This window comes from Petaurus breviceps, unplaced genomic scaffold (genome assembly GCF_028583685.1).
Source record: "Petaurus breviceps papuanus isolate PSGF00001 unplaced genomic scaffold, PetGlider_PUasm1.0 98, whole genome shotgun sequence".
Lineage (NCBI taxonomy): Eukaryota > Metazoa > Chordata > Mammalia > Diprotodontia > Petauridae > Petaurus > Petaurus breviceps.
Genome location: NW_027187460.1, coordinates 40,840,876 through 40,855,306, shown reverse-complemented (window position 1 = coordinate 40,855,306; position 14,431 = coordinate 40,840,876). Strand labels below are relative to the sequence as shown.

Sequence of the window (14,431 nt, the reverse complement as noted above, 5' to 3'; positions counted from 1 at the left end):
ATAATTTAACATCTTAAAGGATGGCTTTGATGATTCAAGTGCTATATTTCTTTTGGCCAAATATCAATAGCCCATACCAGAGTATATTTTCCTTTTACATCAACTTAATCAAAATCTATTCAACACTAGCACACACAAAAAAGAAATTTCAGGCTAACAAAACAGTAGGAAAGAGGGACTTTATAAAAGAATGATAGTACTAGTATTCATTAAAATTATCATTTAGTTAGTTTCCATTCCCTAAATAAATTACCCAATTTCTTAATGGCTATTTTTCCATTCTATATTCAGGAACAGCAGATCAATGAATGAATGAAAGTGTATTCATTAAGTACTTTCCATACTTACTGGGCTAAGTGCTGGGAATGCACATAGAAAACTAAGAGTCCCTGCCCTCAAGGAGCTCAAGACTTAAGGCCAAATAACAACTCTGGAGTGTATGTGAAAGGCAAAACTAGAAGTAAGAAGTGCTAAGATCAGATACTATCCTAAGACACTAACACTGAGAATAAAATAAATATTTTGGCTGAATATATAAAAATAGTCTTGTCTATTTTGGATCAGTGTTCATTTAAGAATCATCTAATATCTTCAGTACTTGATGAAACAGTAATATCAAAATTATCTTTCCAATATACGGGACTTCATCCTACTGAAGCACAGATTTCTGGAGTACAAAGTACTTATTAGGTATTTATGCTGAATAGAGCACCTAATATAACATGAAGGTGTTGTTCTTGGTGAGGGGAGAGGAATGACATGCTAAATAATAACAATTTCAAAGTTTATTTTGATTTCCTTTTCCTTTCTTTTTGTTTTCATTTTTGGCTACTTTTCAATCTTCTTCATTCTGTGGTCTGTTTAGCTGATTGCTACTCTAAAGGATCCTTAGAAATAATATTATGTATGTGTATGGATGTGTACATTACTGGAATTCAATCGCTTTCATTTTTCAAAAAGACATATTATGTAAACAAAAGCACATTTGCAATAATTCTACATTGAGGAAACCATCCACTATCAAGTCATAAGTTAGATACAGTAAAAATATAGCCACTCTCAAATTATTATCTGTAAGACAAATAACAGATTGCATGATGTTTTATTGTGTGCCAAGAACTTTTTCAGTTAACATTTTCACTTGAAAAAATGGATCACATACTTGTAAAATCATACCCAGCATTGACTTCATAAGGCATGTGGCTTTAGAGTGCTTTTTACAATTATTAATTCTATTAGTCAACTAGCAGGAGGCTAATGCAATTGTCTTAGAAGATGCACGGAAGACACAGAAGACATTTTGAGAGCTGATCTGTATATCTGTAAAACAAAGCAAAAAAAAATTTCCTTCCTAAATAATGTATACACAGGATTCTACATCAATATATCACACTTAGTGCACATCAATATGCCCCCACCATGGGCTTCTTGAGAAACTGCACGAATTTTCCTCTACAAAAACATGAGTGCAATAATGTCACCTCCCTCCCCTGAGTTTTTGCCAAGCACGGAATGGAGCATGATATAATGAATTGTTGAGAGTGGGCACTAATAACACGAGAATTTCTGTTCTCAAGTGTATTGTTGACATGGCTATGGGTGAAAAATACCTTAGCTTCTTAAACCCCTTATCTGTAATGACATACCTACCTTACCAACACCATGGGGGCACAGAAGATTTAATTAATGAGTAATACGAATGCAATTTGGTATTTTTCAGAAGGTAAAATATCAAGCTGTGAAAAAAGGATCATTATCCCACTGATCAGCCTTAATTATGAGCACTGGCAAAATGGAAGTTTTAAACATGGGGGTTCTACTCCAAGTGACATTGTTCAGCTGTCACAAAGATTTCTAAATGTTCAAAATGCCAGTTCAATATGTCCAGAAGAAGCAATTGCTCTAGATAGCGGACCTGAGAACCAGTTGATATGGTGTAGGGAGAGCAGAAGAAAGAAGGGACTGTGAATAATTTCACTTGTTGCCTTTGCACTTAAAACTTGGTCATCACCAGTCCTGTTTCACTTTTTCTATGACCTCTTGACCTCTGTGTGATAAAAGAGATCCATTTCCAAATCTACCTAATCCTTTGCTTATAGAAAATAATGTGTCACATGTAAATGTGCCATAAAATGTACTGCATTAATGCTGACACATGTAATGCAGTAAAATGGGGATCCTTAAAGGAAGGAGAAGTATTTATCTAGCCATTATTTTGTGCATGAATTAATTCTCCTTTCTAACTCATATGTAAGACATTCCATCTGTGGAACTATATCTTTCAACATCTTAATCAACCACATTTCCTTACCAAATTGACATTTCAATTTAAAGCCCTTCTTTTCATTTTTGTCTGGGAGTCAGAAGGGATAGGCTTATTATGTGCAAAAGTCCAGGGAGCGGGGTGGCCAGGTAGCACAGCGAGTAAGAACACTGGCTCCAGTGTCATGATGACCTGGAGATCAAATCCCGGGCTCAGACACTTAGCACCCACCCAGAAACACCTGGCCATGTAACCTTGAGCAAGTTACTTAACCCCAATTGCTTTGGGGCGGCCAGGTGGCTCAGCCAGTAAGAGCACCAGCTCCAGTGTCGGGATGACCTGGATCAAATCTGGGCTCAGATACTCAGCACCACACCCAGAAATAACTGGCCGTGTAACCTTGAACAAGTTACTTAACCCCTATTGCTTTAAAAAAAAAAAGTCCAGGAAGTACAGTGATGAAACTCCTATTAATGCAGGTTGATGCTTTCTTAGCAGTTAATGTTCTAAGGAGTTGCCTGGGACAATCTCTGTTTCTCTCTAACTCTGTCTGTGCATGTGGCAGGATTTGAACTCAGGACTTTGTGGCTTTGAGGTCCATCTAATTCTGCAACACTGACCCATTCATAGAATAGAAATGAAAACATTAACTCTCAATATTCAATTCTTTAATGACTACCTCACAGATTCAGTTGATTAAAAATATGAAAATGATTCCTTTCTCATGTAATAGGTGGATTCTTTGTTTTTGGGAGTCTCTGCAGCATAATGAAACTGTCCTTTTCTACTACAAGCCAGCTATGGTAAAGCAGGTACATGTATGCTTCAGATCTTAACTGATATTTTCAAATAACAGATTCAACTAACCAGTTAGCAATAGGATCATTGGGCATGTTGCCTATCAAAAGGAGTCAATGAATACCTGCTGCAAGAATTTCAATGGAGGGGCGGCTTGGTGGCGCAATGAGTAAAGCACCGGCTCCATAGTCAGGAGGACCCGAGTTCGGTTCCGGCCTCAGACACTTAAAACTAGCCGTGTAACCTTGGGCAAGTTACTCAACCCCAATTGCCCTCCCAAAAAAAAGCCAAAAAAAAAAAAAAAAAGAATTTCAATGGAGATGTTAAAAGTGATGAATCAATAGGATTTGTCCAATTAAATAATAAACATTTTTTTAAATCTTGAGTACTGAATTTGGAGTTCATGTGTCCCCATCTAATCTATTATCATAATATCCATCCTGTGTCACACTATTCAAAGTTAATGCACATTTAAGAAGTGGTTCGTTTTTGGTTTTGCTTTTTTTTGGTAACTGGAGTCCATTTAATAATCAAAAATGAGAAGACTGTGTAGTGTGATGGAAAGAGTTTGTAAAACTGGGGTCATTCTGTCGTTAGCTAAATGTTTGACCTTGGGCAAGTTACTGACCTCTCTGGACTGAGCAACTTCACATTAGAATAATCAGTTTGCCTGAGAGATGATATCCGAGATCCTTCCTAAGATTCTGTTTCTGATTTAATGATTTTGTAACTACTCCTTTTTGTTAATTTGAAAAGATCAGCAACTAGCAATATCCATCCTTGAAAAATAATAATGTATTAAACATTTAAGATGACCTGGGAAACTGTGGTATCCACCACAATAGCTGATCCTACTTTACCTCCTGGAATTAAAAAACCGTCTGTGTGTGTGTGTGTGTGTGTGTGTGTGTGTGTGTGTGTGTGTGTCTGCAGACTGCCATGGTGGGGAAGAGTGGAAAAAAAATACACTGGCACAAAGTCCTACCTTTTTCAATGAACAAAATAATTGGCATGAATTGAGTACAAAATATTACTAATCCATCAATCATATTCCCAGAATGTTAGAGTGAAAGATTAGGAGAGAAAAAAATGTTATATTGACCCAGCTCTCCAGTTGAATGTGATTTTTATTACATGCAGCAGTTCTTTTGTAACATGACAAAGGGTGACTTTTGAATAATTTTTTTTAAATAATTCAAATTTTAGGTGTTTGTTATAAAAGCCAAGCCCAGAGGGCCAAGTCCTATTAGTCATTAGCTTCCCAATGATGACCCTCACCATCATGCAAAAGCACTTGCTATGCCCTATGTGTACTAGGTAAGTCATGAATTATATTTTCCAGTTTGCTTTTTGAGAATAAAGGAATAGAAAACTATTTCTTCTGATCAAAAATCACCCACAAAGAATTTCAGGAATTGGATAAGTGATATCTGAATAAAAAGCAGGTCAAGTCTTGGTCCTAGAAACCTAGATAGTTTCCATATGATCAACATACAAAAAAACAGTTTTGTAAGAACATGTGTCTGCTCATTGACTGGGGGGGTGGGGGTAGAGGAATCTCACTTGAGTCCTGTCTATTCCATATATACAGATCAAAATCAGATTGCTTAAGTGAACTATAAAATGCAAGGAAACAGATCGTTTATGTTATTTCCAAGAAAAACTTACTGAAAATGTTTAAATATTTTCTCTTTCTTTCAATTCTAATACAATGGATGTACATTAGATTTTGTTCTCTTAGAAAATGCTTCAAACTTCATTACTGAGAGCCAGAACCTATTCTTTTGCTATCATTTCCATCTAATTTACTCTCTTTGCATTGATCACCCACCAATCTTTAAAGGTACTTTTGGACACCTTAAATCCTGTTAAGATAGAAAGTGTCATCACCTTCAAACAACTCCCATCAAATAAATGTCCTATTAATTCACATCAAATTAATCCAAAGTGATCTCCTCTATTAACATATGCTTCAGAGCACAGAGCACATTAGTAGTCATCTGGACACCAGAATAAATCCAAGCCTCTCTCCAAGATAAAATAGACACTATTTAGCTATCCTATTTCAAGGAGTTTCAATTGTAACCCAAACACATTTTATTCAAGTCTTTGATTTCATCATGCCATGTTCTCCACATTTTAACCTCATTTCATCCCAAATTTACTTAAGACAACTGCCTACAAAGGAACATAATCTGAGGTTTGCTACAATTAAATGTATAATAACTATATTCACCTTCTAGAGTGTTCTTGACTATTTTACTCTGACAAAATTGCAAGTTAAAACAAACTTATTTAAATACTTCCTACAGGATGTTTTGCTCAAATTCAAAGACCTAACCTTTGGCTAGCACATGAAATCCTGAGTAAAGGAGATAGGGAATATACTTGAAACAATATAAAACTTATTCATTTGTTTTGTAGTGTGAGGCAAATAAAATATAGCAAATGAATAAACACAATGGCTTATCAAAAGAATGGGATATTAAAAGGAATGAAATAGTAAAAAATAAATCACACTTCAAAGAACTGGAATTTAAAACTACATGATTACAATTATTCTTTGTCTTAATGAGGGGCAGTGGAGGAATTGATGGTTGCCCTTGGAGTCAGAAAAAAACTAGGTTTGTCCTGCCTCTGAAAAATACTGACTGTGTGAATCTGAGCAATTGACTTTATCCCTCTGTGGCAGGAAGAAACTCTTAATTCTGAATGACCAATAAACTGCTGATCTGCATTGCTAGGAGCTTTTATAATAGGAGTGCTCATACATTGCCAAAATCATAACTCCAGAACCATCTCTCTCCTCAACCCACAAAAACAACAAAAGTCTCAAATGGATAATAGTTGGCCAATTATCACAGGGGTAATAAATCTCTATAAATTTAGTGGTGCCGGTTCTTGGACATACTACTTTGTCTCTCTCTCTCTCTCTCTCTCTCTCTCTCTCTCTCTCTCTCTCTCTCTCTCTCTCTCTCTCTCTCCCTCTCTCTCTCTCTCCATATGTGTGTGTGTATCCATCTCTCTTCTCCCCTCCCTCCTTCTCTCTGTCTGTTTCTCTCTCTTTGTGTCTGTGTATTTGTGTGTATGTATGTGCATGTGTGTCTTCTTCCCTCTTCTCTCTTGCTCTCTGTCTCCATCTCTCTGTGTACATGCATATATATACATATATATATATATATATATATATATGTAGGGACGCAGGAGTATATCGAGTTATGTAGTGTGTGTGTGTGCGTGTGTGGGTATCCAGACATGTGAATTTAAATCATAAGGAGGAAAGATTCTCTACAAATGCAAAGTGGTGATTATTCTGAAACCTATAGTCTTAGAGAGTATAAGTGATTTTTCCCAAAGTCATGCAGTCACTGTTATGTTATGTCATGCTAAATACATTAAAGGTAGACTAAAATCCAAGTCTTTCTGACCCTCAAGCCAGATCTCCCTCCACTAATTCAAAGTTCTATACAGTCCATAAATAATTTAAACTATAAAAGATTGAAATTATAAAATGTTCATCTTAATAGACTAACAATTTTAATAGAATAAGAAATATTGTAAAGTTCAGCACACCGTTCTGGTGATCACTTGTTAATATTAGTATTAATACCATTTCTATAAGCAATAACAATTCACGTTTATATGTTGTCGTTCAGTAATCTTTCAATTGTGTCCAACTCTTTGTGATCCTATTTTAGGTGTTGTTTTGTTGTTGTTGTTGTTTGGTTTTTGGCAAAGATACTGGAGTGGTTTGCCATTGCTGTTTTGTAAACAGGGTTAAGAGATTTGCCCAGGGTTACACAGTTAGGTCAGATTTGAACTTGGGAAGATGAGTCTCCCTGTGTCTAAGCATCCACTATACCACCTAGCTGCCCCCATGTTTATGTAGCACATTTAAATACATTTAAAAACCACTTTTCAATCAAAACCTTATAAAATGGGTAGCACAGTAATTACCAATTTCATTTTAAGGAAATGAATAAAGAAATAACGGAAATGAAATTTGGAGAAGTTAATTGACTTGCTCACAATCATATAAAGACTGTGGCAGGACTCAAACCCAGGTCTTCTAACTGTTAAGTCAAGTGACTTTTCCACTATTCCTCTCTGCTGATTGATTAGATTAAATTTACAGCTAATTTCCCCAAAGACATTTTTATTCCTTTCTCAACAAGGAAAAATTATGGAAATCATCTACAAGCCAATTTTTGTTCCAAACAAATCAATCTGAGTTTTCCATTTGCATTTTCCAAACTTAATTCCACCCCCTGACTTTTTCAAGCCAAAAAGGTTCTCAACTAGACCCTGGGCAAAGAGGCCAAGATCCAAAAAGGAGTCTCCAAGATTGCCTCATGGAAAACTTGAAAATGAATCAATTTACCCTGACAGTGGTGATCTGAAGTGACATTTTATTTGTATATAAATTAGCTTACCAATCAGGACAAAAATAGCCCCAATGCTAGGCTTCATAGGGATGCCTTTGGTTTTCTTCCCAGCATTTGCCCAAAAACAGCTTTGTGTACTAAAGGTACTTTATTTTTATGTAATGATGTTGCATTGCCTGTTCCCTCAATCTGTTATTTTACTGCAGAAAAATCTAAAATGATTACTCAATGTGCTAAAATAACTACTATTTAACAGCTCTTAGCTCTCCCAGAAGAAATCCTATCAGTTAATTATTCACTACACACTCAGTGGAGGATCTGAGTTTATATAAATTCTATAGTATATAAACAGATATACAACAAAAAGATAAGAAATCTTAAAAGTAACTTTGGAATTTTTGGCTTCTGTAGAGAAGGTACATTTGATGGTTTGGGGTTTTATTAGGATTACCAAATTTCTCATGTAGACTTAATGGCAGATACTGTTCTGAAGGAAGATTGAAAGCTTGCACTACCAACGTACTATAAATATAATTGTCAAACTGAACGGAAGTAAATTTGCACCATCACAAGCAACCGTTCTTCCTCATGAAACTGGGAACTAACTCACAAACCACCATGTACAGACTTCTGAGTTATTATAGGAAGCAGCTTAAAAGACATGGAGACATCTGAGTAGGGTGGGTTGGGTGATGGTTCAAATGACTTCTTTTTAAAAAGGGAGCTCTTATGAGTGCATAAGGAAAGTCAATCATCACACATTTACTAAGCACCTATATGTGTCAAGAACTGTAGGAGGCATGGGGATACAAGCATACAGAATAAAATCATCTCTATTCATAAGGAACTAACTTTCTAAGTGAGAAGAGGTAAGAAAATAAGGCATAACTAAATGAATATTTAAAAGATATGTCAGCATAATCAATAAGTCAATGATAAGAAAATGACAGAATTGGTTATTTCCTGGTGTATAAACAAAAGTGTATAAACAAATTAATAAACTTCTAGACAAAAACTATCATTTATCTTGAGAGGTACCATAGTAAGTACATACAGTGCCAAATTTGAAGTCGTTGAGGTATTGTTCATATCCTACATGTAATACTTACTAGCTGTGTGACCCTATTCAAATCATTTAACCTTTTAATGACTGTCTCTGAAACTTAGAAAGGAGGTTATAATGGCATGTATTTCACAGAGTTATTATAGGAATTGAAGGAGATAATTTAAGTACAGTTTTTTGCAAATCTTAAAGTACTATTTAAATATTATTATTATTTATAAATGTATATACTTTGACATATAATGAAGAATCACAAGTTTATAGGATCACAAATTTAGATCTGGAAAGAGCTTAGAAGTGATTTTGTATAATCCTTTCATTTTGCAGATGAGGAAACTGAAGACCAGAGAGGTTAAATGACAGTGTCTCATAGAATATCTAGTAGAAGTTGGTTGGTAGAACTATATTATCATGAAAGTTTTAAAATACACCTAATATTCTTTTTTATTTCTTCTTATAAAGCACAAATATATGTATATGTGAAATATTGAATAGCTTATATATACATTATATATAATATACATATACACATAATTATACATATAGAATTAGCTTGTATAAACACAATATAGGGGCAGCTAGGTGGCAGAGTAGATAGAGCGCTGGATCTGAAGTCAGGGAGACTCACTTTCATAAGTTCAAATCTAACCTCAGATACTTACTTTCCTGTGTGCCTGTGTGTCACTTAACCTTGTTTACCTCAATTTTCTCATCTGTAAAATGAACTGGAGAAGGAAATGGAAAACCACTCGGGTATCTTTACCAACCTCAGAAGGAGACATGACTGAAAAATGACTCAACAACAACAACAAAAAAAAAAGTGTGGTCCAGACCTATAATTTCATCAATGGAGGTAACTTCCAGGGTGGAAAATGTGTAAATTCCCTCCCTGCTGCAGATCAACAACTCATATGTGACATATTGTCTAAGAGCTGTGATATCCAAACTATTTGATGGCACATTCATATTTTTAAAGTGAGCATATACACCAAATATGTGTATTTTTGTTTATAATTATGAATATACTGCTGTACCATTAAGTATATACAATACAAAACTTATAAAATTAGAAATTTTAAAATTATAAAATAAAGATGAAATAAAAAAAGAAATCAACTAGGAAGTCACTGAAGTTCATTAAAGAAGAGAGTGACATGGTCAGTAACATGAATTCTTTTTTAAATCAGTTTGACTGCTCTGTGTATTGAAATAGGTAGAGACCAGAGGCAGGAACAGAAGATGCAAAGTAGTAAAATATGTCTAAAATTTAGGCAATTGGGAATGAGGACCTGAACAAGGGTGGCAACTCTATGAACTGGCGGTGGGTGGAGAAGGGAACAGATATGTAAATGATATTGTGAAGGTACAATATCAGATTTTTAGATAATTGAGTAAATGAGAGGGGGAGGAGAGGAATGAGGAGGGAAGAGAGAGAGGGAGGAACCAAAGATCCTGTCAAGATTACAAATGTGGAGACTGTAAAGAATGTCCTTATCTTTTAAGAACTGAGAGAAATCTGAAAGAGATGTGGGTTTGAGGGAAAGATGGTGTGAGAAGATCTGCAATAAATACTGCAACCCATTAATGTCCACTCATCCTTAGAAACTTGCTCTGTGCCACCCAGAATCAAAATTGGGAAGTTGGGGCTTTTACCAATAACTCCAATTACACCAGTTGTAAATAAAGAATTGCTGTGAGAAATTGAAGGGGGGAGGGTATTTGATGACTGATACCTTAACAGCTGCAACTACGTTTGCCTAAGTACCAGTTAAATTATGAATGAGGTATAATTGTCCTTGAAAGACAAAAACTGGTACGTAAGTATGGAAGGTAGAAACTTGCAGCATGTAGGGAGGAGACAGAATAGGGTAGAGTTTGGGAGTAAAGGTAAGTGAGTTGTATTGGAAACAAGCCCCGAAATTAGCTATCACAGGGAAATGGGTATGGAATCTTCCTTCCCACCCCCGATTGGTTGGTCATACGACCATTCCCAGTCAGACCAAGCCCTTTTTTTTTGGTAAGGCTGAAGTCCAACCTTTCAAGCAGTCCTCATCCTATTTTGTAGACCACTGTTTTAGACAATTACTTGGACACAAAGACCTTACCTGACTTACCCATGGTGACACAGCTAGTATGTGTTAGAAATAACTAGTTCTTTCAACTCAGGCAAGACAAGTTCTCAGGAGTTTAACTTTTTGGTTAAAAAAATGGATTTTCTGTCTCCTATAATGATTTTTTTTCCCTATATGACATAAAATAACACTTTTAGATTAAACATTATGCACATATATCCTTTATCTTTTGGTTGGCAAACAGGAAGTTTTCACTCAAGAAACATTTTTTTTTTTGTCCTTCGGAAATAAAACGCAAGGTTACAATGGGGCACAAGATTATCTTGACTATATAGTTAGCTAACTATGTTTTTATATCTTAATAAATGTTTCCTTAACAAGAATCTTCAGAAGTCCTAGCCAAAGACCCTATTCCTACTGGAATTTTTATAGAAGATACCATGTTATGCCAGGGCAGCATCCTACAGGGCTATGCATACTTTGCTATCCAAATCATAAGGGTAGACTAACCATGAATTTATACAATGACAAAAACATTGGCAAAGGATACCCATTCTAATGTAGTCAGCCACATGTCTAAAGAAGCTCCACCCTTGATTTTTTTCCCACTATTGTTCCCATCTTCTACTTAGAAGCAGCAAAAGTCTAATGGAAAAAACACTGTGTCTAGAGTCAGAGTACAAGGGTTCAAATGTCACCTCTGTACCTACTTGTACAATGTCAGGCAAATCATTTGTCCTTTCTGAGACTCAGTTTCCTTATCTGTAAAATGAAAGAATTGGACTAGATGACATCAATAGTCTCTCTAAATTCAAAATCTATGGTGCTAAGTCATATTTTGAACACCAAATATTTAGGATTTTGCATATAGTTATTTGTTTCACAACATCTTGTGAAGACATTTTAATCAAATCTGGCACATCTGATGACTAGTAAAATTCTTCTGTAATTTAATTAATTAATTAATTGAATTTGCTCTATGGTCTGCTAAAGCTTATTACAGTTCATTAAACAGTCTAATAAGACCCAGAAGCATTGAGATTTGCTTGCCCAATTGCTGAGATTCAATGGCCATGGCAGCAACATAAAGCAGAGTTTTGTTTTCTACTCTTTAAAAAAAAAAAAACCATCAACATGGATAAAGTCACAGATTCTAAAAATACTGAGATATTGTTACATGAAGGGAGATAGGAGAGAAACATAATTTCATTGAATTAGATGTGCCACTAACAGATCTATTAATCTTCAGTTTTCTGAATCTACTATCTGAAGATAATTTTCTGGACAAAAGTACACTGTCTGATTCTCAGTGAATCATTTTCCCACTCTTACTGGTATTTCTGACATTTTCTTCTCCTCTAATTTGATCTTCTCAGACAACAAAGCATAGGAAACCAATGTCTGGGACCAAAGTTTGGAAACAGTTGCCCTATGTAGATTTAGTCTAAGGTTGCTGCCCTTGTGGTGTGGTATGACGGGCCAGGTTAGAAACACACTGGCTCATATAGCTGGACAGTTTGATGAAAAGAAGAAACCACTTAGTTCTATATTTATACATATAGTAGAATGTTAATATGTTCCTACCCATTTGACCCACTTATGTATTTACTCATCTTCTATTTTTTTTTAAAGGTAGAAATCAAACTCTGCTTTGTAATGCTGCTGTAGCCACCAAATCTCAGCAGTTGGACAAGCAAATTTTAATCTTTCACTACCTTAGCACAGTGCTTAAAGGGCTTAAAGCACACTGCCCATGCATAGTAGATACTATATAAGTGTTTATTCCCTTCCCTTATCCCCTTAGGACACTCTTTGATGAACTGTTGAATTAAAAAAAATCTCACTCAAGATTAGAAATAAAAAGAGAATGAGAATAGCAGGGTCAAAACGGAACTTGAATTAGGAGTTAAAAGTGTAGCCTACGGCCAAGGCAGGAGATGAGATCAGAGCAACACATAGAAACAAAGAAATTTCCATATATACAGATAGTCCCCCACCTTGAGAAATTTGAAAAGTTCTAGTACACATATTCATATATAAAGGGAAGAAATGGAATTAGATAGATGATAGATGGATCTATATATCTAATAGTATCTGTAGATCTAATATACCTAATAATCTATATATCATATATACATAATTGATCTAATTCCATTTTATTAATATATGAATATATGTAATAGAACCTAATAGAATCTAAACTAAGAAACATTCATATATCTAATTCCCTATATGTATTAGAGCTAGCAAGCTATAGTGGAGAGAGACAGAGACAGAAAGACATGTTTACATAGACACTATTTTTTTTTTCCTTTTGGAGGGCAATTGGGGTTAAGTAACTTGTCCAAGGTTACATGGCTAGTGTGTGTGTGCGTGTGTGTGTGTGTGTGTGTGTGTGTGTGTGTGTGTGGCTGTTAAGTGTCTGAGGCCAGAAACGACCTCAGGTCCTTCTGACTCCGGCACCAGTGCTTTACTCACTGCGCCACCTAGCCGCCCCCATAGACACTATTTTTTACTAGACTTGTGATTACATTCTCAATGAGGAAACCTCCCTATTAATGCAGGTTGCCACCTTCTTTGCAACTTACATCCTTAGAGAGTTTCTTGGACAACTTCTCAATGTCACCTGTCCAAATTTTCAGTTATGTTCTATTTAATGATTACTTTCTTTAAATCATTCCTATTATGGGCAGGTAGGTGACACAGTAGATGGAGTACCTGCCCTGGAATCAGGAGGACCTGAGTTCAAATCCTGTCTCAGACACTTAACTAGCTGTGTGACCATGGGCAAGTCACTTAACTCGGTTTACCTCAGCAAATCATCTTAAAATGAAGGAAATGACAAACTACTACAATAGCTCTGCCAAAAAAAGTTGGACATAACTGAACAACAACAAAATCACTCTTACTACTTTCAGTTTGTATTACTAGACCAAAGAATTTAGCTATACTATAACCCACAATCCAAGTATTCTCTGAACTAAATCCTGCTATTCTCAGAACAACTGCACAAACTGCCATCAGGATCCAATACATTAGTAAAAATCAAAATTAGAATCTGAACAATTGATGAATTAGAACCTGAACACTGTCTTCTAATCCTAAGCACAGAAGTATCTGATGTGACTGTCTTTTGTGTCTCAGGATGACACATGATTGGTGCTATTATGACTACAAAATTCACCAGTTAGCACCAAAAAAAACCCACAATTATTTCTAATTTTTCCTCTGAATTCCTTCGAATCATAATCTGTTTTCTTTATATCTCACTTTTTATACACACACACACATACACTTACACAGACACACACACACACCCCTCTTAGACATATAAGATTTTAGAGAGACAATTTGGCATTGTGAATAGATTGCTACTAGCCTTGGAGTCCAGAAGACCCAAATCTAAATTCTTTCTCAGATACTTGTTGTGTGATCTAGAAGTCCCATGTCCTCTCTGATCCTTTGTTTCCCCATTTGTAAAATAAAGATAGTAATAGCACTTACTTCCCAGGATTGTTGCAAAGGTCAAATGAGATAATATATATAAAGCTCTTTCAAACCTTAAAGTACTAAATGTAGATTATAAAATCACCACTGCCTTACAGAAGTCTTTAAGGGGAAGCCTCTAGCCCCCCTTTTTTTCCTCAAGGGGAAGTCTCTTGCCCCCCCCTTTTTAATGCTACTTTTTATTAAAAAAAAAAATCCCCAAGGTACTAACTATACTATAGGCACCTTGGAGTTCTCCAAAATGTACAAACACAATGGAAAAAAAAATTCTCAAATACTTACTAGGATTTATTTTCCTGAATACTATTCATCTTTAGCAGGCTGTGAACCTTCTGACATGAAT

At 35.5% G+C, this 14,431-nt stretch overlaps 1 protein-coding gene across 5 annotated transcripts in view; it reads right to left on the bottom strand.

Annotated features, from left to right (window-relative positions):
- Positions 1–14,431, bottom strand: part of TRPS1 (transcriptional repressor GATA binding 1) — a 312,015-nt gene that overhangs the window by 256,571 nt on the left and 41,013 nt on the right. For 2 of the 5 annotated variants that reach the window (XM_069081182.1, XM_069081183.1), the window contains exon 2: positions 1,163–1,320. The exons of 2 other annotated variants lie outside the window; for them this stretch is intronic. In XM_069081182.1, the coding sequence (XP_068937283.1) occupies positions 1,163–1,199 (37 nt within the window). In that variant the 5' untranslated portion in view covers positions 1,200–1,320. Of the gene's footprint in view, positions 1–1,162; positions 1,321–14,431 lie in introns of those variants that run through there. One more of the 5 variants, XM_069081184.1, reaches the window with a different exon arrangement.